The 24,201-nt window shown below is 40.9% G+C and overlaps 2 protein-coding genes across 2 annotated transcripts; one reads left to right on the top strand and one right to left on the bottom strand.

Annotated features, from left to right (window-relative positions):
* Positions 1-2,670: 2,670 nt before the first annotated feature.
* Positions 2,671-9,145, bottom strand: LOC129543343 (butyrophilin-like protein 1). The gene is made up of 9 exons (XM_055406425.2): positions 9,019-9,145; positions 8,010-8,360; positions 7,160-7,441; positions 6,818-7,018; positions 6,242-6,262; positions 6,125-6,151; positions 5,916-5,942; positions 3,858-3,884; positions 2,671-3,149 (listed from the first exon to the last, which is right to left on the bottom strand). Exons 1-9 carry the CDS (start codon positions 9,143-9,145, stop codon positions 2,671-2,673), a joined length of 1,542 nt encoding a protein of 513 aa, XP_055262400.2.
* A 6,524-nt stretch (positions 9,146-15,669) lies between these two features.
* On the top strand, positions 15,670-24,201 carry LOC129543344 (butyrophilin subfamily 1 member A1-like). Its single transcript, XM_088831244.1, has 9 exons — positions 15,670-15,748; positions 16,441-16,788; positions 18,755-19,036; positions 19,388-19,555; positions 20,216-20,236; positions 20,331-20,357; positions 21,388-21,414; positions 21,637-21,663; positions 23,471-24,201. The coding sequence occupies exons 1-9, from the start codon at positions 15,670-15,672 to the stop codon at positions 24,199-24,201; spliced, it is 1,710 nt and encodes a 569-aa protein (XP_088687370.1).

Genomic DNA, 24,201 nt, shown 5'->3' with positions numbered 1-24,201 from the left:
GACAGGGCCTTCAGCTGTTACCTTGCTTGTTAAACCAATACTCTAAGCACATCATGAGAAATGCCGGGTTGGATGAGTTACAAGCTGGAATCAAGATAGATGGGAGAAACATCAGCAACCTCAGATATACAGATGACATCACTCTAATGTCAGAAAGTGAAGAGGAACTAAAGAGTCTCTTGATGAGGGTAAAGGAGGAAAGTGAAAGAGACAGCTTAAGATTAAATATTTAAAAAACTAAGATCATGGCATCTAGCCCCATTACTGCATGGCAAATGGAAGGGAAAAAAGTGGAAGTAGTGACATATTTCCCCTTCTAGGGCTCCAAAATCACTGTGAATGGTGACTGCAGTCATGAAATCTGAAGACAATTGCTTCTTGTCAGGAAAGCAATGATGAACCTAGATAATGTATTGAAAGGCAGACACACTACTCTGCTGACAACAGTCTGTATAGTCAAGGCTATGGTCTTCACAGTGGTCATGTACGGTTGTGAGACCTGGTCCATAAAGAAGGCAGAAAGCCAAAGAATTGATGTCTTTCAACTGTGGTGCTGGAGAAGACTCCTGAAAATCCCTTGGACAGCAAGGAGATCAAACCAGTCAATCTTAAGGGAGATCAACCCTGAATATTCACTGGAAGGACTGATGCTGAAGCTGAAGCTCCAGTATTTGGTCATCTGATGGGAAAAGATGACTCATTGGAAAAGTCCCTGGTGATGGGAAAAATCGAGGGCAGAAGGAGAAGAGGGTGTCAAAAGATGAGATGACTGGACAGCATCACCAAGCAATGAACATGAACTTGGGCAAACTCCAGGAGATGGTGAAGGACCAGGAGGGCTGGTGTGCTATAGTCCGTGGGGTCCCAAAGAGTCCAAAAAGACTGGGCGACTGAACAACAACAATGGTAATTCTACATTTAACTTATTGAGAAACTTCTAAACTATTTTCCACAGTGACTGTATTGTTTTATATTTTTCCACATTCTTTCCAACGCTTGTTATTTTCCACTTGGTAAGGGGGGAATGTAGGGAGGATACATCCATCTTAGAGGGGATAATGTGTCTGCCTCTTTGCAACCCCGTGGATTCTATAGTCCATGGAGTTCTCCAGGCCAGAAAGCTGGAGTTGGTAGCTCTTCCCTTCTCCAGGGAATCTTTCCAACCCAGGGATCCAGCCCAGGTCTCCTGTATTGCAGGCAAATCCTTTACCGGCTGAGCCACCAGAGAAGCCCACATTGTGGTTTATGTTTCCCAAATAACTAATCATGTTGCACATTGTTTCAGGTGTGTACTGACCATTGGCACATCTTCTTCAGAGAAATATCTATTCAAACCATTTGTTCATTTAAAAACTTTAATTGATTTTCTTTTTATTTTTTAGTATTACAAATTCTTTATATATTCTTCAACTAAACTCTGATGAATAATTTGTAAACATTTTCTCTCTTTCTATGAGTTGCCTCTTCACTTTTTTGATAGTGTCTTTTGGTGCACAAAACTTTTAACAAAGTCAAATTTGTGTTTTTCTTTGTTCAGTTGTGCTTTTGGTGTCATAACTAAGAAACCTAAACTAAGTACCTAAACCAAGATTTACACCTGTGTTTACCTTTACTTACCTTTATATCTTTAATCCATTTTGAGTTAATGTTCCACATATGATGTGAAATAGAGGGAAGCTTCATTCTTTTGCCTGTAGATGTTTACTTTCCCTTCACTCTTTATACCTCAATGTGCTTTCATTTGACTCTGGTTTCCCCAGACAGCCATCATCTGACATCATCACATTTGTTAGAACGGGATTGTGACTGGTATTTATTTTTTCTTTATCAAATTATCCTTGCATTTAAGATATAGTTTAGCTGCTCATCAAATTATAGTTTAACTTTTCTCCTTCAACATTTGAAAATAAAACTCTCCTGTCATTTTTATTCAGTGCTGTTGTGCATCTAATTTCTGTTTGAGCAGTGCTACTAAAGTGTGACCCATGTGTGCATGTATGCTAAGTCACTTCAGTCATGTCCAGCTCTTTGTGACCCCGTGGATGGTAGCCTGCCAGACTCCTCTGTCCATGGGATTCTCCGGGTTAAGAATACTGGAGAGGGTTGCCATGCCCTCTTCCAGGCATCTTCCTGACTTAGGGGTCAAACCCACGTCTGAGTCTCCTGCATTTCAGGTGGGTTCTTTACCACTAGCGCCACCTGGGGAACCCCAAAAGTGTGATCCATAGATCAGTGCCTATTTGTAAACTGTTTCTTACTAATTCTTCATGAAACAAATATAGAAATAAAGTATTACAAAATTTAGAGTGAATTGATAGAAAATGTTAGGTACATGATATTTAATAATAAAATTACCACTCACATGTCTTTGTACTGACTTCATCATTTCCAGTAGTTTATTCAGAAAAGCATGTCTGTGATATATAATATATAATGCAAAAAATATTTACAACAACCACAAGATGGGAAAAAGATTCTTCTCAGGAAATTTTCTGAGAAACACTGCTTGATGTGGCTGGAAACCTTGGTCATGCAGATTCATGGAGACTTAATCTAGAGGCCTCATAATCGGTGGTCCTGAGGACACACGTCAGGACTGGAATCCTTGGGTTTACAAAAATGGGCTACTATCTTCACAATTTATAGATTCTTATTCTAAGTCACTCAATATCATGCAGATGGGGAAAACTCCATGGATTTCAATTTGAAGTAAGGATAGACTGACCCAGAGAAGTCGGCCTGGGTAAAGGAGAACATGTGGGTTTCATCGGTCATGTTATAGAAAGAAATGTTACTATCCTCATAATCCAAGAAAATCACAATCTTTTGTGGACACTTTTCAATCAGGAGAGACTCTTTGCGGGAAATGTCTTTGCAAGAACAAGTGAGAGCCCTGTATTCACATCCCTTCTTCTCTAAGATGTTGAACTTCATCTTCTGTGGATCACTCTTCTCTGTGGGCTCCTCATAAATGCCTAGAGTCCATTCATCAGTGTCCTCAATGTCCACCTCCCAGTAATATCTCCCCTTAGTGAATCCTTTCTGATCAAGTTTGAGAAGATTGCCACCTCCTTGCTTATTACATAATACTGCCTGAGGTTCTGATGAATTGTTCTGATGAATGTTTTCATGATTTACAATCACAAGAGCTGGAAGAAATAAAAAGGAAAGGATAAAGCCAAGATTGCATATTTCAGAAAACTGTTGTACAGAGGAAGCTTTAACAAAACAGAGCAAATGTGTAAGGAGTGGTGAAAAGAACGCCCCTCCTCTGGAGGGGTGTGTGTTGGGGGAGGTGGAGCTGGGTGGGAGTGGGGTTGATGTGTTCTCCTGCTACTTGTTCTTGCTACCCATTCTATGCTACCTGTCTTATCTTTGCCATGGTCAGTGTTTTGACAGAGAGCCAGAGTGTGCAGGGATCTTGAAATGTTTACTGAAGAACAGTGTTCCTGCCATGTTCTCTGCAAATTAGTCCTATTTTCCTATTAGTCACAGGCTCCATGTGAGTTGATCTCTCTACAAAGAACAGCTGAATTACTATTTTGAGCCCTTTTTACTTAGTGTGGGGTCTCCTCAGCTGGGGAGCTATGCTAATTTCTGTTTCAGAACCAAGTGGACCCCACAGGAAGCTGTGTCAGTATTTGAAAGGGGAAGCACGACCAGAGTAGCTAATCCTAGCAGCAGTTGTCAGTTCAGGCTAACACTGAATGCTTTTACATGTCCTTTTCTCTTATCAGAACAGTAGTGTCTGTCTTTTCGACTAGGAGAGGATGTTAGGAAAGATAAGCAGGGTCTCAGAGGGGATCTCAGAGGGCAGGTGAGAAGGAGGTCAAAAAGATAAATAAAGAACCACTTACCACGTTCAAACTGTTCCTTCCTCCAGTCTGAAAAAGAGCAACATGAATTGAAACCAGACAGAAGTATACCCAGGGGATGAAAAGGAGATAAGATGACTTTCCTGACTCATCATCTTCTCATGGTGGCATTCCCTCCCTCCTCTAATCTCCTCAAACTCTGAAAGTGAAAGTGAAGTCGCTCAGTCATGTCCGACTCTTTGCGACCCCATGGACTGTAGCCGATCAGGCTCCTCTGTCCATGGGATTCTCCAGGCAGGAATACTCGAGTGGGTTGCCATTTCCTTCTCCAGGGGATCTTCCCAACCCAGGGATCGAACCCGCGTCTCCCACATTGCAGGTGGATGCTTTACCATCTGAGCCACCAGGGAAGCAAACTACAGGACAAGGAGTATGCCTTCTGTGCTCTCAGATTAGAAACTGTCACATAATTCAGCCTGAAGCTGGGGCTGTTCTCCAACCTAAGCCAGGTTTGGAGACCCCAGGAGGAGGGTCTGATACTCTACATGCCACTCAACTGTGCTTTCCAGACCTTTGTGGGCCTCCTCATTGATGATGAGAACTATAAAATATATGTTTAATTTAATCCTATTCTATTCCTCCTCTAAACCCATCTCTATTTACAGTTTTTCTGGCCTATGATCTCCTTAGAGTTTAAGTTTATGACCAAAGCATTTAAATGAGCCCTTATTACTTTGACCCAGATTGTAATCGGATAGCTTATATTTTCTCCAGAGACAGATTCCTAGTGGGAAAAAGAACTGCATCTGCTTCTGCCTGTGGCCACTTCTCTTATAACAGGCCTTGTGATTTTATTTGAAGATTGGGTATTCTCATTGAGTCTTGAGACAATAGGCAGATAAGGACCCATCCATAATTCTCGGCTGGAGCAGCTCTGTGGTCTCTCACTGAACTGCCCTCCTGTCAGAAATGTAGCACTCGGACACATGAAATCTATAAATATATGAGTCAAGGAGGACATCAGAGATCATGTATTCCAGTCTTTTCTTCTAAAGAGATAAAGACACTGAGGTCAAGAAATAGAAAATAACCCGACTTCCCAGTTAATTCCAGATTTGGAATTAAAAGTGTCAAAAGTTGTCCTTAGTACTTTGCTCACTCCTTTAGAAACACAGGAACATTTTTCAGTATCTCATAAAAGAAAACTCTTAACAGAACTGCTTAATCAGCTTTAATCCTTGGGAGGAGTTCCTCTGACCTTCTCTTATTAGAGCTTTCATCAGGCTGTGTGTAGTTGCCTGGTTCCTAATTTCCTTCCCCCCAGTGGACTTTAAGTTCCACAAGGTCAGAGATAATAACTTGTGCCACCAACATCTACCATGCCTGGTATATAAAACTTGCATGGATATATATTCAAGGAATGCCCTAGTGTGTTTTTGAATATCCAACACCATATTCCACACACACACAAACAGAAACACATGAGTTATAAACCTATAGAATACGTAGACACAGATTTCAAAAGGTATAAAAATAGCCAATTCTTCCTACCTCCAGATAAACATATTTATGCAGAAGATATTAAAATATTTTGAAAAACTGTTTTTCAACTTTTTCATACATAAACCTTCACCCTCTATATTGAATTTTACTTTCTTTATTTCAAATAGGTAAAATAAGTAAAATCATAGTTAATATACTCTTCTGAATATAAAATATATTTTCTGATCTTTTAAAATTTATTTGCAGAGTAAAAATGCTGACATAATATATTCTTTATTCTTCCCAAATCTCCTCAAAGTCACTTTGAGTTCCATCTTTCTCTTCTCCACTGTAGAAGGGTGAACAGTTCACATTCATGTTGTGTCCTACCCTAGTCATGTAGTGCGACTGACTAGTCAGCAGTTATTTCTCCTTCATTATCAGCTCTGGAAGACAATTGGTTATTTGAGTCTCCAAATACAAAATACTACAGAGTGATACCAAATAAAAATTTCACAACTTTCAAGTGTGTGTGCGTGTGTTTATATTTATGACTCTGCTTATTATGCTCAGAATACCAGAGGCATTTGGCAAGAGGAGGGCCAGAAGTTTACATACCAGGATATATCAGGGCCTTCTTCCAGTCTAAAACAGAACAAATACGGGAAAGACAAGATGAGACATTAATCTGCAACCTCAAATTTGTCTTCCTTTCCGTAATTTCTCTTCCACTGATCATCATGAATCCTTTAGTCTTTTCTCTGAGAATAGGGAACTGATAACTTGTTGGACATCAGGACATCAATTGACATGACTGAATTACTTACCTTTATTGTATAACGCCTTTCGCTGTTCTGAAAGAAACAACGTTCAATGAGAAACCCAGAACAGGTGTGAAAAGGGGTACAAATTCTACACAGGGCATGAGAAGAAGTAAGACTCACCGAGATCTTCCTCAAGCTTCTCTGAAAGAGAAAAAGAAAATCCGTCAAATTGAGTTTTAGTTGCTCCTGAGCCCAGGGAGTAGCTAAATGAACTCAATTTGACCTTTTCTTTAGGATCCCATAGTTAAGCAGGTGAGAAAGATTAACGAATATCTTTGTCAAACGTAAAAGGGCAAGCTCTAAGAAAAGTTATGTGGGAAGAATCCTGGGGTCACACAGGAAGGCAAGTCCATGCTTCCTGGGAGTTTGATTTCTTAGGTGTTTCTGGGGCTTATTCTTGAAGGATGAAAAGGAGGAGAACATAAAGGAAGACATTTCTGCAAAGAGAAACAGGTTGGGGTATAGAGTCTTGAAAGGGCATGGTGTGGATTGGAGGCTTATGACCACTGCCCACAGATCTCCTAACTTCCCATGTGGTTTTCTCCTTTGCCTAGGACTCCCAGTTCTGTGGAATTCTTGGCACCCTGTGTTTTCCTCAGGATTCTTCAACAATTTTTTAATTTCCCCATCTACCCTGCACACACAGTATCTGCAGCTTTTCCAGGAACCTCTGATTTGACTTGCCGCCCAATTTACTTTTGGCTTCTTGTGCCTCTTTCTTTTCTCTCGCCACCTTGTCTCTTTCATGAGATGCTTCCTTCTTTCTCTTTACTTCTCTGTTTTTGCCTTTATGTTCTCTCCAGCCAGTGTAGCTGATCCCGATGAGGAGAAGCACCAGCACAGGAAGTGTCCCAGCCAGGGCTGTCTTCCATGGAGATGTTCTGGGGAAGAAGGGCTCTGACACAGGCATGTGGAGACACAGTGAGAGACCGACCTGGAGGAAGCCCCGCCCTCTCTCCTGGGCTCCCTTCAGCCCTCCTTCACTCCTCCCTGCCTGGAACACACCCAGCTCTGCCTCGGGGTTTGTGCCTGGCTGACCTGGAAGGAAGATGGCTGACGCTTTCTCCTGGCCAGAGACGGGGTTCTGGATGGAGCAGGTCACATTGCCCAGAGAGCTGTCCGTGACCACAAGAGATGCCTCCACATGGAACAGCCCATCTCCATCTTGAGTCTGAGATTCAGAGAGGGATAGGAACTTCTCTCCCGCCGTGTCCCTCCACTGCACCCTGGGTTTGGGGAACCAGCCACCTGAGGAGCACAGAACTTGGATCCCGTGATCCTCAGGCCCCATCATGCGAACGTGAGGGGCAGAGCCCAAGCCTGAGGAGAGAAGACATGTCCCTAAGTCCTGTGGTCCTTGGGGCTCAGGAATCCCTGAGGCTGAAGGTCTAACTACCTACCCTTCAGTAGGCTGATAAGAAAACTGAAGCTCAGAGTTCAAAACTGCTCACAGTCAGCATTAGGCTTACCTCTGATTCTGAAATCAACTTAATCTTTTTGCACTGTACTAGGACTGAGAGAGCTTTGGGGTCATTCCAAGAAGAAAAAAGCATGGGGATAATCGAAGAAAAAAGCATGGGGATAATCAAAGAAAAAGTGAGTTTAATTCTACAATTTGTCTTTCTCTTCTGACTGGGTAAAAAAAAATTTGAAGGTACCAGTATCTATCTGAATTAATCCAAGTTAATAATTTTTTGAGATCTTTTTGGATACCAATATATCTACAGAAAGATTGCCTCCTTTGCTGTTTAAAAGCTGAGCATGTGGTTTTGTCCTCATTGTACAGTTTAGAAAGCTGACATTCTTCAAGGTGACATATGGAAGATCCTGAGAAACACCAGGCTAGGGATCCAGATGTTCTCAACCTAGGTATGCTAGGTTAACATACCTATCACGTGCAGCTCCACAACGGCTTCCTGGGAGATGTGACCATCATTAAAATGACACCAATACTGGCCATCATCAGAGGCACGGACGTGTTGAATCAGCAGGGCCACAGCCCCTCTGGCGATGGAGTCCTCCACCAACTCCGTCCTACCACGGTACTCCAGCATTTGCTCCCTGTCTTGTTCCTGCCCATTCTGGTACACGAGCACCGCCGGGGAGAGCTGGGTTCGGTACCACCGGATCTGCATGTGGGCTGCACTCTGCTCGGGGAACAACTGGCAGGGCAGAGTGGCTTCTGCCCCTAGTGAGACCTTAATGGGCTGCGCTGGTCCCATCACAGAAAACCCAGACACTGCATGAAAATCAGAGACAGGTTAGGGGAAGCGGTAGGGGAGGAGATGAGATGGTAGACCCACCTGCCTTTCTTAATGTGAGACCCAAATGTATTTTTCTTATTTGTGTTGTTTTTTTGATCTCCAATTAAAGAGACAGTATCAGAAAATGTCATTACTGAGACCTCATGGCTGGTTATCTTCAAACCTGGAGTCTGAAAATTTCATCTTGAGGGGCCCCTTTGACTTTATGAAAGACGGATTCAGGTCCCAGAAAGAACAAACGGTTTGTCCAAGATCATAACCAGCTCAGGGATCCGAGTCCAAATTCTTTGTTTTCAAATTTGGGTTTTCTTGGCAGTGTAAAGATTACAAAGTATATTTTAACAAACAGTTACATCAAATTTAAACAGATCACTAAGATCACTCACACTCAATTTTTTAGATAAATATTATAGCTGTGATTTTTATGAGGTCTGCTCAAAGGATGTGAAGGAGATCACTCCCACCCTTCACCTGACTCATCAAGCCTTCTTTCTGCTGGCAGCAGACAGAGCCATATTTTCCTTGGTATACCTGCCTTTGAAAGGCTGCAGAGTTGGGACTGGTGGACCTACTGTATGAGAAGAGCCACTGAAAACAAACCAACAAGTCAAAGGTATGAGGGAAAACACTGACCTCGGGAGCCCCACATGGACATCCAGAGAAGAAGAGTGGGGAGAGCACCAGCAGGAAAGAGGCCAGGAAAGCCTGCCATCTTCTTCAGAACAGAACATGGAGCACGCTGGAAGTACAAAACATTCATTCTGAGGATGTTGAGAAGGTGATGAGAAGCCAGCTGAGTGAAAGTACTCAGAAAAAAAGAAAAAAAATCCCATGTGCAAAGACTTACTTTTATACACAGGATTTTGGCTGTTTTCCCTTACAGACCTTGAGACAAACACCACCAACTCCCAACCGTTCCCATGGGTTTTTTTTTTTCCTTCCCTTTTTTGTTTTTCTGAAAACCGTTTCCCCTGCAGGTGTAGGAAACGGTAAACCGTTCTCTTGTGTCCTGTGGGCTTGCTTGCTTATCTATGGATTCACCACCTCGCCAGGGCTCTCTTAAAATTGAAAACCTTGAGTTCAACGTTGAGAAATGAAGTCAGACACAAAATTCATCCACTTTCCTCAGTCAAACTATTTCTCCCCTCCGTTCACTCGTTCATTCATCCTTTCATATATTAATTTATTTTGACCACAAATACTCTTGTAGCTTAATTCCTGAAAGGGAAGGGAGTTTTCTCACCATATGAGCCCAGAACTCAAGCCCTTCTCTTTTCAGGACCCACATGTCCCACAGACACACCTGCACGTTCCCGCATGTGTTTTCTCACCATCCAGGTTGAGCCAAGGGGGGGTCTCTGGACCAAGCTCCTGATCTCCTTAGTGCACCCACACGATCTGGCTCCAGAGGCAATTGCACCTGGTTGTTCTCGTGGTCAGCGGCCAAGGGTGTGGCTGCAGGCGATGAAAACGGCAGGTTTCTAACCCATTCCTCAATTAGGAGAATATTCTTAGTAAGGAGGACAAATAAGGCTGCCAAGAAGAATGGGCATTTGAATGCCTCTTCTGGAATGGGTTTAATGAGGAAGTCTCAGCCTGCCTCCAGCACTGCTACTAACTTTGAAAGTGGAAGTAATAGTTCATCCCAGAGGACTTTGGACTGGGCTGAGCCATAGAATGATAGAAACTCTAAAGTTGCTTTGGTTGACAGTGTTCATTATGGCTCCCTGCTCCCACCTGCAAAGGACAGAAATTGCATTAGCTGGGGAGAGAGAACCATCTTCCTGTATAATATCCAAATAAGTTGGTCAACCAAATGCTTGATTCACAAATTTAGATGATTCAGAGGATAAACCCAATAGCAACACGCTTCCTCCTACCACACCATAGCTGACATTGGAAGCCATGTGCAGAACTGCATGGGGGACAATTAGACATCAGGAATGGAGGACTCTGTGCTCTGAGAATATTAGGGCTGTGTTTCCAAAAAACCTTAGGGTTCCCCAACATAGAAAAATGTAAAAACACAGCGATAAAGTGCCAGATACAAAATGCTCACACGGAGTTTTCTTCCCATTTCACACTCTTTCCAAGCTTAATTCATGTTTTTTTTCATGTCACACAAGATTTACAGATAATCAGGGACAAAAGAGTCAATTATATAAATATTCATATGTAAGTCTGGACAAATGAATACCAAAATCCTAAGTAAATATTCTCTGGAGATAGTGAGGTACATTTGCCTTTTTTAAGAAATCAAATGTGCTGAGATATAATTTGCATACAATGGAATGCGTGGCTTTAGAACAGCATTTCAATGAGGTTTCACAAATGCTTACACTCATGTAACTACCACCTCATTGAACAAGGGAACATTTTTGTCTCTTGAAATTTTCCTCATATCCACTGTCCATCAATCCTTTCCAAGGGAGAAAAAGAAACAGTATTCTGATGTAAATCACGATAGCTTAATCTTGCCTACTCTTAGAAGCTTCACCAAAAACAGAGTCATACAGTATACACCCTTTTGTACTTGGTTTCTTTAACTGAACAAAATGTTTTTTTGAGGTTCAACCACATTGTGTGTATCAGTGTACTTAAAATTTTTTCTTGCCACATATTATTACAGTGTTTGAATATAGGACCATATATTCTGTGATTTTCTTCGGGGCTGTCTCCCTTCCTCATACAGGCCCATCTCCTTCCACTCAAATTCTTTCACACCACTCTGGGCAACGCTCCTCCATAAAACTATCCTGTATTATTTGGGATTTGACACCTACCCCAAATAAGGTTTAGGTCTGAAACACTGAAGAATGGGAAGGGAAACACTAAAGAATGTGATGGGAAAACTGAAGGAGAAAAGGAACTATATGAAAATATGATTTGCCTCTTTTGTTTACTTTGAGATGTATGATACGTCTTTGTGTATATCCTTCTGCTGCTAAGTCGCTTCAGTCGTGTCTGACTCTGTGTGACCCCATAGACAGCAGCCCACCAGGCTCCCCCATCCCTGGGATTCTCCAGGTAAGAACACTGGAGTGGGCTGCCATTTCCTTCTCCAATTCAGGAAAGTGAAAAGTGAAAGTGAAGTTGCTCAGTCATGTCCGACTGTTAGTGTCCCCATGAACTGCAGCCCACCAGGCTCCTCCGTCCATGGAATTTTCAAGACAAGAGTACTGGAGTGGGGTGCCATTGCCTTCTCCACTTTGTGTATATATTCTATCTCAAAATGTAGATAGACTAATATACATTTCCAACAGTTAGAAAAAATAAATTTTAAAAAGTCACATACATACTTAGGCATTTTTCCCAATAATAGAGAATTGTTTGAGTAAAGCCAATTAATCTGTGAAGAATATTTAGAGGGAATTACACTGAATACATACCAGCATTTATGTGTTTGAGAGAGAAAGGTGAAGAGGGAGAGAGAGGGAAAGAACTACAAGGTACTATTAATTTTAAAGAGCAGTTTTTAAAATAGTGTGAACAGTATGATCTTGCTTGTTTGAAAAAAATAGAAAAATTGCAGCAAAATAATAATAGAATATGCATTTCTGAGTGGAGCAAAGAAAGTGTTTCTGTCTATAATTTTGGTTCTTTCTAATTTTCAGGTTTCTCTAACTTAAAAAGCTAAAGAATTATGTGTGTATATAAAAAATTTTAATGCAAATATGAAGCATATTAGGAAGGATTCATTCATAGGAGATGAAGGATTAGAGAAATAATCAGCATTCTTGGGAATAAAAAATTGTTTTAAAGTAGAAAACAAATGGAGATGTCAGCTCTCAGAGTAGACACTGCTGAAGATCAAAATATTGGGTTAGAAAAAGGGAGTTATTACATGATACTTTAAATCAAAAAGATTTTAAAAATTAGGAAATATAGGTTGAGCAAATCCACCCAGAACTTCAACATTCGCCTAAAATGTTTCCCAAGATGAAAAGATTAGGGGCAAGAATCAGAAGGAAGGGCACTTCACAAAAAGCTGACTACTGCAGAAGAAGAGTCATTTATACATGAATTCTTGTAACATTTTAGAGTTACAAACAAACAACAAAACACAAAACCTCAAAGTTCCAAGGTGCAGAAAAATTTGTTATGTACAAAAGAAAAAAAAAATCAGATTCTGTCATACATGTCATTCAATAGTAATTACTAGAAAACAGTTGAATGGAGTCTTCATTTTTGTCAACAGAAATTCAATTAACAATCAAGTGAAGAAAACAAAGGGAGAATTTCGTTCAAGTCAGCTGAGGATTATAATTCAGGAGACAGATTCAGAAACTCTGAGAACTCTCCCACCTGTTAGAAGTTGAAGGTACAACCGTACACATTTTTAAGACAAAAGATTGTCATCAAACTAACATACTGACATCTTACATGAAAGTTCACCAGAGCTGGTCCAGGTAAGCATGTGCAAAGCAAGTAGCAAGTCTCCATGATTCCTTACAGAGTCAGGAAAGAATGCCGTTCTTTTAAGAAGTTACATTGCTAGTATTAGAAGAAAGAAAAAAAAATTATCTTTATAGTCAAGCCAGCATTCTCACCTTTGAGGAGGTCTGGTTAATGTACAATGTACACGCAGAGCACATTACATATTACAAGGGAAGGAAAGAGACCCAAACAGGCAGACAAAGAAAATTCTGTGCTTAAATTTCCTTGTCCTGCTTTAAAATATAAATTTTATTTCATCACTTTCCTGACTAGAAACTAGAATTTTCTAAGCAACAAAACTAGCATTGAGTGTAAAAGAAAATTCTGGACAAGCAAGGAATCGGAAGGTTTTTTTCTTCTCATAAAAGTTCTCTTATATGAAAAGTGAAGGTTGCAGGTTGAACACAAGGGCTTGGAGCAGGGAAAAGGTACAAATACTTCTGGGCTACATCCCATAGTTGTTGACTCCTGCTCTTTATTATCTGACTTGGAGTAAAGTGAAAGATAGGAGATTTAGCAGATGTGTTCTGGCAGTATGAGCTTCCTAGGTGGATCAGTGGTAAAGTATCCTCCTGCCGATGTAGGAGACTCAAGAGACTTGGATTTGATCCCTGGGTGGGGAAAGTCCCCTGGAGGAGGAATGGCAACCCACTCCAATATTCTTGCCTGGAGAATCCCAGGGACAGAGGAGCCTGGTAGGCTACAGTCCATGGGGTCGCAAAGAGTCGGACACGACTGAGCGACTTCAATTTCTTATAGGTAAATCTGGGGGAGGCTTGGCACTCTAAGCACAGTGGAGGAAGGAGTTAGGTAAGTGTCATACTGGGTTGTTCTACTAATCCATATTGTCTGAAACGGATTTCTATTAATTAAAAACTGAAATAAATTGTTAAATCTCACCAAGTCAAAAAGTAAAAGATTTTATGTGGCATAGTTGTTATATTATTTAAAACCTCTCTAACAATTTATATGTTCTGGAATGATTCTGTTCATTTCTGATTAATTATGGTTTTAAACTATTTTAAGTTCCAAAGTGATTTTGCATTGTTTCATTCTGCTGTAGGCTGTTAGTACCATGCAGTCCTTGGAAGTTATGTGCTCATGATGAATGTCACTATTTGAAGGGGTCATTTTGTTTCTTCAAATGATTTCTCTCTGAACTTTATTTTTATTTTAAAATTAATATTGCCATATTTAAAACTTTATTAGACTGTGTCTGGTTTGTGAAAGGGAAAGGGAAATTTGCTCAGTTGTGTCTGACATTTTGTGACCCCATGGACTATACAGTCCATGGAATTCTCCAGGACAGAATACTGGAGCGTGTAGCCTTTCCCTTATCCAGGGGATCTTCCCAACACTGGGGTCGAACCCAGGTCCCCTGCATTGCAGGAGGATTCTTTACCAGCTGAGCTATCAGGGAAGCCCCATGTCTGGTTTATACTTGTTTATTTCTTGTTACTATGTCTCTTACAATCCATACAGAGATGTTCAACCTTAGATCCAGAATATAAAAAATGTAATTTAGAGTTTTTAAAATTTTTTCAGACTCTAACTCAGAATGTCTGTCATTCTAGGCAAGAAAGGCAATTATTCTAGAACTTGTAGGATTTGAAGGATCTTCAAAACACAAATCAATTATGTAGCCACACAGCAGAATGTAAAAGTTACTGACCCTCTTCTAAGTGCTTTACATATATTAATTCATGTAATCCTCATGACAGCTTCGGATAGATACTATTATTAAACCCATTTTCAGATAAGAAAACTGAGGCACACAGAGAGCTTATGTAACTTGATCAAAACCATGAGCTTGTAAGTGAACTTACCAAGATTTTAATTTCAGCCAGTCAAGTTCTAATATTTATGTTTTATTAGCCTGGATAAATACATTCTAAGAGAAAAAGAAATTTCTGGGTTTTGATCCTTTCCTTGGAAGTGTGTAATTATTAGATGGATTTATTATTCATGCCAGGTCAAAGTTCTCTTTTCTTATCTTATTTGGCTTTCAGTTTTGAATATGTTGGCAAGATAGAGGAGAATTGCACTGCTGAGAATTTCCTGAGCAAGGGCCATCTTTCTTCTAGTTTTCTGAAACCGTTTAAAAAAAAAAACCTAAGGCTTCCTTCAGGACCCCAAGGTTTCTAACGTCTGGTCTTCCCTTGGCATCTTGGAGCAAGTATCACGGGACACATCTGTAGGCGGCCCACAGAGGGGAACCTGGAGGAACGACAAAGAGCATGTATTCCTGGTGCCTGTGGCAGCGTCAGTGAGAACTTCCAGGATGCCTTCTCTAAGAAGAACTTAGAAGATGTGAACAGTCTGTGTGAGTAGTACATTTTCTTGGTGATGGGCGAGAGGGAGGGAAGTGAGAGAATCTGGTCAAAGACCCTGGGGGTAGACAGAGGACAAGCCAAGTTGTATCTGCTCCTGCATCATAAAGGAATGTACAGTGAGAAAATCTGTCGAGGCCAGAGCAATGTTTATGCTCAAGCCATCTCTCTCAGTGCCTGCTCACTGCCTTTTCTCTGTCTTTCTGTCCCTTGGATAAAGTGTTCTTCTTCAGAGGGGTTTAGAGAGACTGTGGTCAGATTTATCACATCAGAGCATGGCTGTTGAAATAAAGACAGTTTTCTGGGAAAAGGGGAAACAAAAGGCCCTGTTTTGTGAATGTCAAAGACTTCCCTGATGGTCCCTGAGAGAGACATTAGGGTTTCAGGAGGCCATTTCTTAGAAGTACTGTGAACCACTTAGCTATAATCTTTTTTACCTTGTAGGTCCCATTTTAATCTTTACTCCAGCTATTTTCAGGATCCCCTCAGTGTCATACTGTTCTCTACTCTGGAGAAGATGGTGTGTTCCCCGGATTTCTCTCTGCTAAGAGACCTCTTTTTGATCCTGCTTTTCCAGATGTCCATGTGGGGCTCAGGTAAAAATAGTTTATATTTTCTATGCCTGGATTCTCTTACCCTCTCAGTAGAATCATTAAACCACTCTGCTGTGTCTCCTATGCTGCTAAGTCGCTTCAGTCGTGTCCGACTCTGTGCGACCCCATAGACAACAGCCCACCAGGCTCCTCTGTCCCTGGGATTCTCCAGGCAAGAATACTGGAGTGGGTTGCCATTTACTTCTCCTATAGACCTAGGTTAATTCCAAATCTTTTACTTTGACACAATAATGCATTTGCCCATACACAAGGGCAGAGAAATTACTATTATTTTAGAGGTAAGGACCAGGTATAATTTCTTTTCTGTTGCCTTCTAATTCATTCGGATCTCAATTTCTGGAGGAATGCATTTCTGATGCCCAAGATCTGCCAGAACTCTAGTTTCATGATTTTCCAGCACTCCTTCATCTTTCTTCATCAAATTTACTACCATTGCAATTTAAAAATCATCTGTCGAATACACAATCGCTCTGTTGACTGCGAGCTCCACAAGGGTGGAAATCTTCCTTGTCTTGTTCACTGCCATCTTCAGCCTGAATATGTGTGACAAATTATTGCTGTGTTAATGAGAGAGAGAATGACCGTGGGTCTCTGGGACCTGTGATGATGCTGTGCTCTAAAAGACACAGGCAGGGTATTGCAAAATTCTTTTCACTTGTGACTCCAACCCACAGATTCCTTTTCGGTGACTGGCCCCTCGGAACCCATCGTGGCCATGCTGGGTGCAGACACAGTGCTGCCCTGCCGTGTGTACCCAGCCATGAATGTGGAGGATATGGAGATCCGGTGGTTTCGCAACCAGTTCTCAGAGGCTGTGTTTGTGTATCAGAATGGAATGGAGCAGGTGGGAGAACAACTAGTAGATTTCAAAGGGAGAGCTGAGTTAGTGAAAGACTACATCACTGAGGGAAGAGTAGCTGTGAGAATCCACAGCCTCCGGGTTTCAGACAATGGAATGTACAAGTGCTTTTTTAAAAAAGGAACTGATTTCGAAGAAGCCATTTTGGAGCTAAAGGTGATAGGTGAGTAACTATTGGAAAATACAGATCACTGTAAGGGAAATGTAAGTGTTCTCCATTTGATCTGGGGAGGAGGATGGTGGATCAGAGGCAACAAGTCGGTATCCTTGGAGGTGTCAACATCCTAGGCACGGAATTTAACCTCAAATCCTCTTAATCTATTTATGCATTTATTGTGATGTACTTTAAAATAAAATGATTTCCATAAATATCTATCATAAAAATAGATCATTTATTTCCCTCTATGTCTCTCCTCACATATTTTGAGGTAAAGCACCGTGATTAGCAAAATGTACCATTACTCCCAGAGATGAGAATCCCAGTTGGCTTCGGTGATGGACAGAGGCTTAACTGGAAGTGTTAGTGGTCCAGTCCCGAATGCACTGTTTAGAGGAAACGAGGGTTTGGCAGAATAGATTGAGATGCTGCTTAGTTGTGCTTGTTTTTTAATTTCATATACGTGGACTCTTTTATGTCTGCTTTGGTGTGGTTGTTTTGTTTTTCATTCACCATTATGTTTGAGATCTTCCTATGTAGTCCATTGAATGTAGTTGTAGTAGTTCATTTCTATCTCTGTTTGTTTGTTTTGCTTTTTACATTTAGATCTCATATGTGTAGAAACCTATTTTTGATATAAAATTTCATGATAAGTTCAAAATACTTTTTTTTTAATGTATCTATTCACTTATCTCTGTACCAATAGTGAACAGTGTAGAAAATCTCCACCAAATGTACAGTACATTGCTTCCCATAAACTTCTTATGGATAACTAGCACAAGTCTAAATTTTCTATCTGGTTATAATGATTTATCTGTCTATTTCTTTGGTATTTCCATTTCTAAAACTTTATACTCTCTGTCAAGACAAACATATTGTTTTTCTAATTGTTAAGTTTTTCTAATTCGTTGAATATGTTAGGTTTACCTTAAATTAATATTCTCATTTAATACTACTTGTCAAACTATCTATACGCTGATTTTATCCTCTTCTTTGTGTATAACTTTAGTGGAAAAATCTAATCCATTAGGTCTTGAAGGAAAGAGTGACGAACTCTCCTAAGCCATGTTACTGTGATATCACTTTAATATCCTCCCAGTAAGAGGTCAAAGCTTTCATAGTTACAGAAATAACTTCCTGCAAATGACAGCATTTTCAGTACCTTTCCTGTTAGTTTAGTGACTTCTGGGTATGAAGACAAGTCCAATCTTTTAGAAGCAGTTTGTTGAATAGGACTGAGCCAGACATTGTGGAGCCATATTTCATGATATCAACTTTTATAAAGACAAATAATATATAGTCTTAGAAGTCAGAACAGTCATCATTCTCAAAGACATGATGGATTCATCTAGTATTCCGGTAGTGTTATATTTTAACATGAGTGTTGGTTATGTGAATCTGCTAGTAGACCCAGCCCATGCAGAACTAACTGAAGAGGAGGAGGAGGAGTGGAAGGAAAAGAAAGGAGTGAGAATGGAAAAGTTAAAACATCTCGACTCTTTCATGGACTCCCTTTACCTTGTTAACTTCATCTTTTATGTAAGCTTTATTCAGAGGGAGAAAGAAAATTTGGGAAAGGAAATTATATAAGGAAGTGACTATAAGAAGTCTCAATTTAAGCAGCAGATGAAATAAACATGTGATGTAGACACAATAATTTTTTCTGAAAGATTTTAGCATCGACAGATTTTACTCTGTTCCTTCCCTATTATCCTTCTATGGCCAGTTGCAGACATGCTTGTGTAGAGGAAATATGACAGACATTGGTATAAGTCCCAGAATCAGCTTCAGTGCTCTTTTACCTTTTGAACTTCAGATAACCACTGATCTCATGGGAAAAGAAAAGAACCCCCTTCCATCCGCTGAGAACTATGGTGCTTTGTCCATCTTTCTCCACTGGTGTAGCTGTGAAATATGAGGGACATCTGGACAAAAACTCTCCAAGTCTCAGATAAATAACTTTCCTCTCCAGGTCTAGGTTCTGATCCTCGTATTTTCTTGGTGGGTCCAGAAGATGGAGGAATAAGGTTGAAGTGCACAGGCAAGGGATGGTTTCCCCAGCCTGAAGTACAATGGGAAGATGTGAAGGGAGAGAAGATCCCATCTGTCTCTGAGGACGAGACACAAGATGATGATGGCTTGTTTCAGATTGAGGCATCCCTCATTGTGAGAGACAGCTCAAAGACACAAGTGTCCTGTTCCATGAAGAACCCCTTCTTTGGACAAGAGCAAGTGGAAACCATTTTTATCCCAGGTTCGTGCTGCTCATTTGGGAGATAGGAGAGGAGGAAGGAAAGGATATGGGCTTCCCTGATGGTTCAGTAGGTAAAAATTCACCTGCAAATCGGAGACACAGGAGATGTGGATTTGATCCCTGGATAGGGAAGATCACCTGGAGGGAGAAAATGGCCAATCTAGTATTCTTACCTGAGAAATCCCACGGACAGAGGAGCCTGGAGGCTCCAGACCATAGGGTTGCACAGAGTCAGGCATGAGTGAGTGCCTAAACACACTCACACACACAAGGAAGGGACATTTAGCACATGGGATGGGATAGACTTGCTTGGTGTTTGTTTTTAATCAGGTTTTGGGGATCTTGTGTCAGAATCCTTCTTCCCTAGGCCCTCTCCTTGGAAGGCAGCATTTGCTGTGACTTTGGTGATACTTGGGATTTCAGTTGGTGCTATTGTGTATTTGGCCTGGAAAGAACGACGGGGAAAGAAGAAACTATCAAAAGTCAAAGAAGAAAAGGAGAAAGAAAGTAAAGCTAAAGGTAAAACTGGGCATCAGACTTGGTGGGGATATGTGACTTCATGGATTTGTTAACATGGCTGTGCATGTGGATGGCATCTTTGGGGAATGCAGAGATATGTGTAAGAATGAGTTAGAGCCCTAAGACCTCCAACAAAACATGGAGCTCAAGAGCTTCATGAGGAAGAAAATATTGTAATTGAGTCCACTGGAGAGGGAAAAATCACTGGAATAGGCATGCTGCTGCTGCTGCTGCTAAGTCACTTCAGTCGTGTCCGACTCTGTGTGACCCCATAGACGGAAGCCCACCAGGCTCCCCCGTCCCTGGGATTCTCCAGGCAAGAACACTGGAGTGGGTTGCCATTTCCTTCTCCAATGTGTGAAAGTGGAAAGTGAAAAGTGAAAGTGAAGTAGCTCAGTCGTGTCCGACCCTTAGCGACCCCACGGACTGCAGCCTTCCAGGCTCCTCCATCCATGGGATTTTCTAGGCAATAGTACTGGAGTGGCTTGCCATTGCCTTCTCCATGGAATAGGAATAGAGCTTATTTTTTTAATGGTCATAATAATAATTCTCAAAGGATTTTTTTTTGTTCTAGATATATGGAAGTAGCATTTAGAATATGGGCTTAGTAACATAGTCTAGAAAATATTTTCTGTTAAACCCATTTTTTTTCCTTTTTAGAATCAGTAAAGAGAGAGCTTGGTAAGTTTTCCATTTTCATTGCTCTAAAATAGGAGATAGAGTCCTTACTGTATGCTGTATGTCTGGCATCTCACAGACTATTATTCCTTTTCAGCCAGAAGGAAAGAACTATATCAGCAAGGTGAGTTATACTGTTGTTATAGTTGGGGAAACCCTGTCATCAGCCCTTTTCTTCTGGTTGTCTTCTATTTACCTTGGTAGTGAGAGAGGGACCTGCTACCCTAAACAGTATAAAATGGTCAACCGCATGATATCCAACACTGGACAAATAGCAGCAGTTTTTTAAAAACATGTATCCTCAGATATATATTCACATCCTGGGAAAGACACCATGTGCCATGCTGGAGCTCGTGGAGGTTGCAGTTGAGAGCAGAAAGAATAAACCAAGGTCTGTGGGAGGCAGGCTTTGTACTAACAAGAGGATGAGATGACCCTGTTTCTGTGGAAGTATGTAAATGGCTTGTTTAATTAATTGTGCAGACTGACAGGGAGGTAAAATTCATTAGGTTGAAGATCAGGTGGGGTTCAGCTGTTTTGGCCAACAGGGAAATTAGCTGAGAAGGGAGACTCTCCTGATGGCTAGATGACTTATCTAGTGACAGCAAGTTGTCCTTTGTTGTTTAGTTGCTAAGTTGTGTCTGACTCTTTGTGATCCCATGGACTGTAGCCAGCCAGGTTCCTCTGTCCACAGGATTTACCAGGCAAGAATGCTGGAGTTGGTTGCCATTTCCTTCTCCAGAGGATTTTTCTGATCCAAGGATCGGATCTGGGTCTCCTGCGTTGCAGGCAGATTCTTTACCATCTGAGCTGGAGCAGGAGAATTCACAGTTAGGCATTTGGAACCCTTTGAAGCTCAAGGGGATCAAGGCAGCACACAAAATTTTACGCTTTCCAATATATTCTCAAAACTTAAGCCTACCTTTTATTTCTCCCAACCAAAAAAAAAAAAAAAAAAGAACCTGAATATTTTACCATAGATGTAGAATGTGAAAAATGTGAGAAATAAAACTGGAGATGTAAAAGAAGTACATCAGAATTGTCACTGAGAAAATGAACTCAGAGATACTGTACTATGGTAAACCCTCAGATTTTCATGTTCTGAAGTGACATTCTTGTAAATGGGAGAATCTAATGCCTTTGTTTAATTTCAGACTGGAAAAAAGCTGAGTTATATGCTGGTGAGTAACTGATATTGTCTTGGGGCTTCAGGTACTTCGGGATGTTGTGAGGCATTTTCAGAGCATTTTTCAGATAGGAGCCATCCTCGGGAGATTTTACTTTGAATCTAGGAGTCAAAAAAAAAAAAAAAAAACACAAGGGGATAAAGGGAGAAGCTTCTCACTAGTTCAGAGGACATGTACTTGGCATATTCTTCCATGTAATTTTTTTTTCCTTTTTAGACTGGAGGAAGGAACAGTTCAAAGCAGGTGAGTTACCTTACTATTATTTGTCTCACTTAATCTCTTCTATACAATTGAGAAACTATTTGTATAAACTCCCAACAATACTTACCTGGTTATTCATTTCATGCCTTTCACTTCAATCTAAAGCAGAAATGTTACCAGATTTCTTACCATTCTCACATCATTCATTCATTCATTCAGCATTAAATTATACAACTATTTAGTGCCTAGTAAATAAAGTGGATTTGGTCTCTGACTTTATGGGCAAGTGCATGTACAAATTGTGATGCATTATGAAGAAATAAGAGATTGCCATGAAGAAAAAAATGGGGGATTAAAGGAATTCCCTTGAGGAATTTATATTTAGTCTGAGACTTAAGTGATCAGTTCAGTTCAGTTCAGTCGCTCAGTCATGTCCGACTCTCCGCGACCCCATGAATCACAGCACGCCAGGCCTCCCTGTCCATCACCAAATCCCAGAGTTCACTCAAACTCATGTCCACAGAGTCGGTGATGCCATCCAGCCATCTCATTCTCTGTCGTCCCCTTCTCCTCCCGCCCCCAACCTTTCCCAGCATCAGAGTCTTTTCCAGTGAGTCAACTCGTCGCATGAGGTGGCCAAAGTATTGGAGTTTCAGCTTTAGCATCAGTCCTTCCAATGAACACCCAGGATTGATCTCCTTTAGAATGGACTGGTTGGATCTCCTTGCAGTACAAGGGACTCGCAAGAGACTTAAGTGCTACTGTAGATCTATTCAAGTGAAAGAGAGTAGCTCAATCAGAAGGAAACCTTCTGTGTACTCAGTCTGAGACAGAGACGGGCTTGTTGCATCTCAGTGAAAGTGGAAAATGGGCCCTGGCCGTCTTGGAATCTTCCCAGAATCACAGCTCTCTATTTCTACTGCCTGCTATTCACTCTGAATATCCCTGTATCCACAAACATTGCCTAGTTAATTTGATCCTCCAAAAATTAAAATATATTCTAATCATTCACATATACATTCTTATGAGAAAAATTTTAATTATTGAAGATGTTTGGTTTGACCAGAAGCAGACTCATTGCTACTAGTATTAACACTACTGCTACTATTACTATAGTGTTACTACAAGCATCAGAAGCTAAAATTTACCAAGTATTCATCATGGACAAAATGTAGTACTAAGTTCTCTGCATATTCTCTCATTGTCTTCTCACAGTAGTTCTGAGCTGAGGCATCATAATTATGTATACCTTCATGAGATTAAAGTGGGGCCAAGAGAAGCAAAATAACTTCAAGATCACCAATACTAAAAACAGAGTAATTATCAAATTCAGATCTTTCTGACCACAGAGCCTGGGATTCCAACCATTAAACGTATAAGAAGAGTTTATGATAAGTACTATAGATGGCTTAGTTATTACCTAATCTCACAGAAAAATTACCCCAAAGAAACTTAAATGAAAGTGAGTACATTGTGATTGGAAATAAGACATGTCTTAATAATTAAGAGCAAGCAGTAAACCAATTGGCATTAGCAAGAGGTTAGAGAAGCCCCAACATGAAATACATGACCCTAGGGATTTTGAGATGAGACAGACTTCTTGGTTAAGTGTTCTCAGCCTGTCTGGAACACATGGTTACCCAAGGTCCTATCCATTCCTGGCCTCCTGTGATCTACACATCACGTGTCTCCTGTGAATGAACATAGGATAGAACATAGGATGTTGTTTGACCTAATCTTCCATTTTTCTCGTTTTTATCCATCTTCCTTTTCTCATAATTTGCATCTTTCTTAAAGCCAACCAGTCTCCACTGTGGAATGACCTTTATTTTCCCCTCCATACCTGCAGTGGCTTTCACTCTGGATCCGAAAACAGCTCATCCCAACCTCGTCTTATCTGAGAACAAGCAACACATTTCTTTAAAAAATAATGTGCCCCAGAATGGTGATGCCTCAACACACAAAGAGCAAAGCATTTCTGAAGTGATCTTCAGTGTTCTGGGCGAGAAGCCCCTCACCACAGAGAGGCAATGCTGGGAGGTAGAAGTAAAAATGAGGACAGAAGCTGGATCTGCAACTCGATGCGCTCTGGGTGTTTGCTCAGATACAGTGAAGAGAGAGGGCTGGTTTGTAGAAAGTCCAGAGAAGAATTTTTGGGTTTTGGTAAAAGAGGAAGGAAAAGTCATATTTCCCACATCCCAGAAAAGCTCTCCATCACTTAGGCAGCAGCCCCACAGGATAGGAGTTTTCCTGGACTGGGAAGATGGAAACGTGTCCTTTTATAACATGGCCGATGGGTCCCACATCTATTCTATTACTGGCATTGCCTTCTGTGGGACCCTTTATCCTTATTTTAGCCTTCGGGGCACTGGCACATCTTTGACCATCTGCTCAACTTCAGATCACCCTGGGAACTGTCCTGATTCTTCTCCAAAGACCTCTCGAACTCATTTAAGTAGTTGTGATACAAGTGTCCCCCAAGAAGCTAACTCTCTGTTACAAGAAGTGAATGTCAGCACCTCCACTGCCTCTGCTCAGGCTTCTAAAAGTTCTGTTGTCCAAGAAAGCTGTCCTTCTTGA

This window comes from Moschus berezovskii, chromosome 23 (assembly GCF_049115385.1).
Source record: "Moschus berezovskii isolate FMDL1 chromosome 23, NW_MosBer_1.0, whole genome shotgun sequence".
In the NCBI taxonomy this organism is placed as follows: domain Eukaryota; kingdom Metazoa; phylum Chordata; class Mammalia; order Artiodactyla; family Moschidae; genus Moschus; species Moschus berezovskii.
This window is presented reverse-complemented; position numbering and strand designations above follow the sequence as displayed.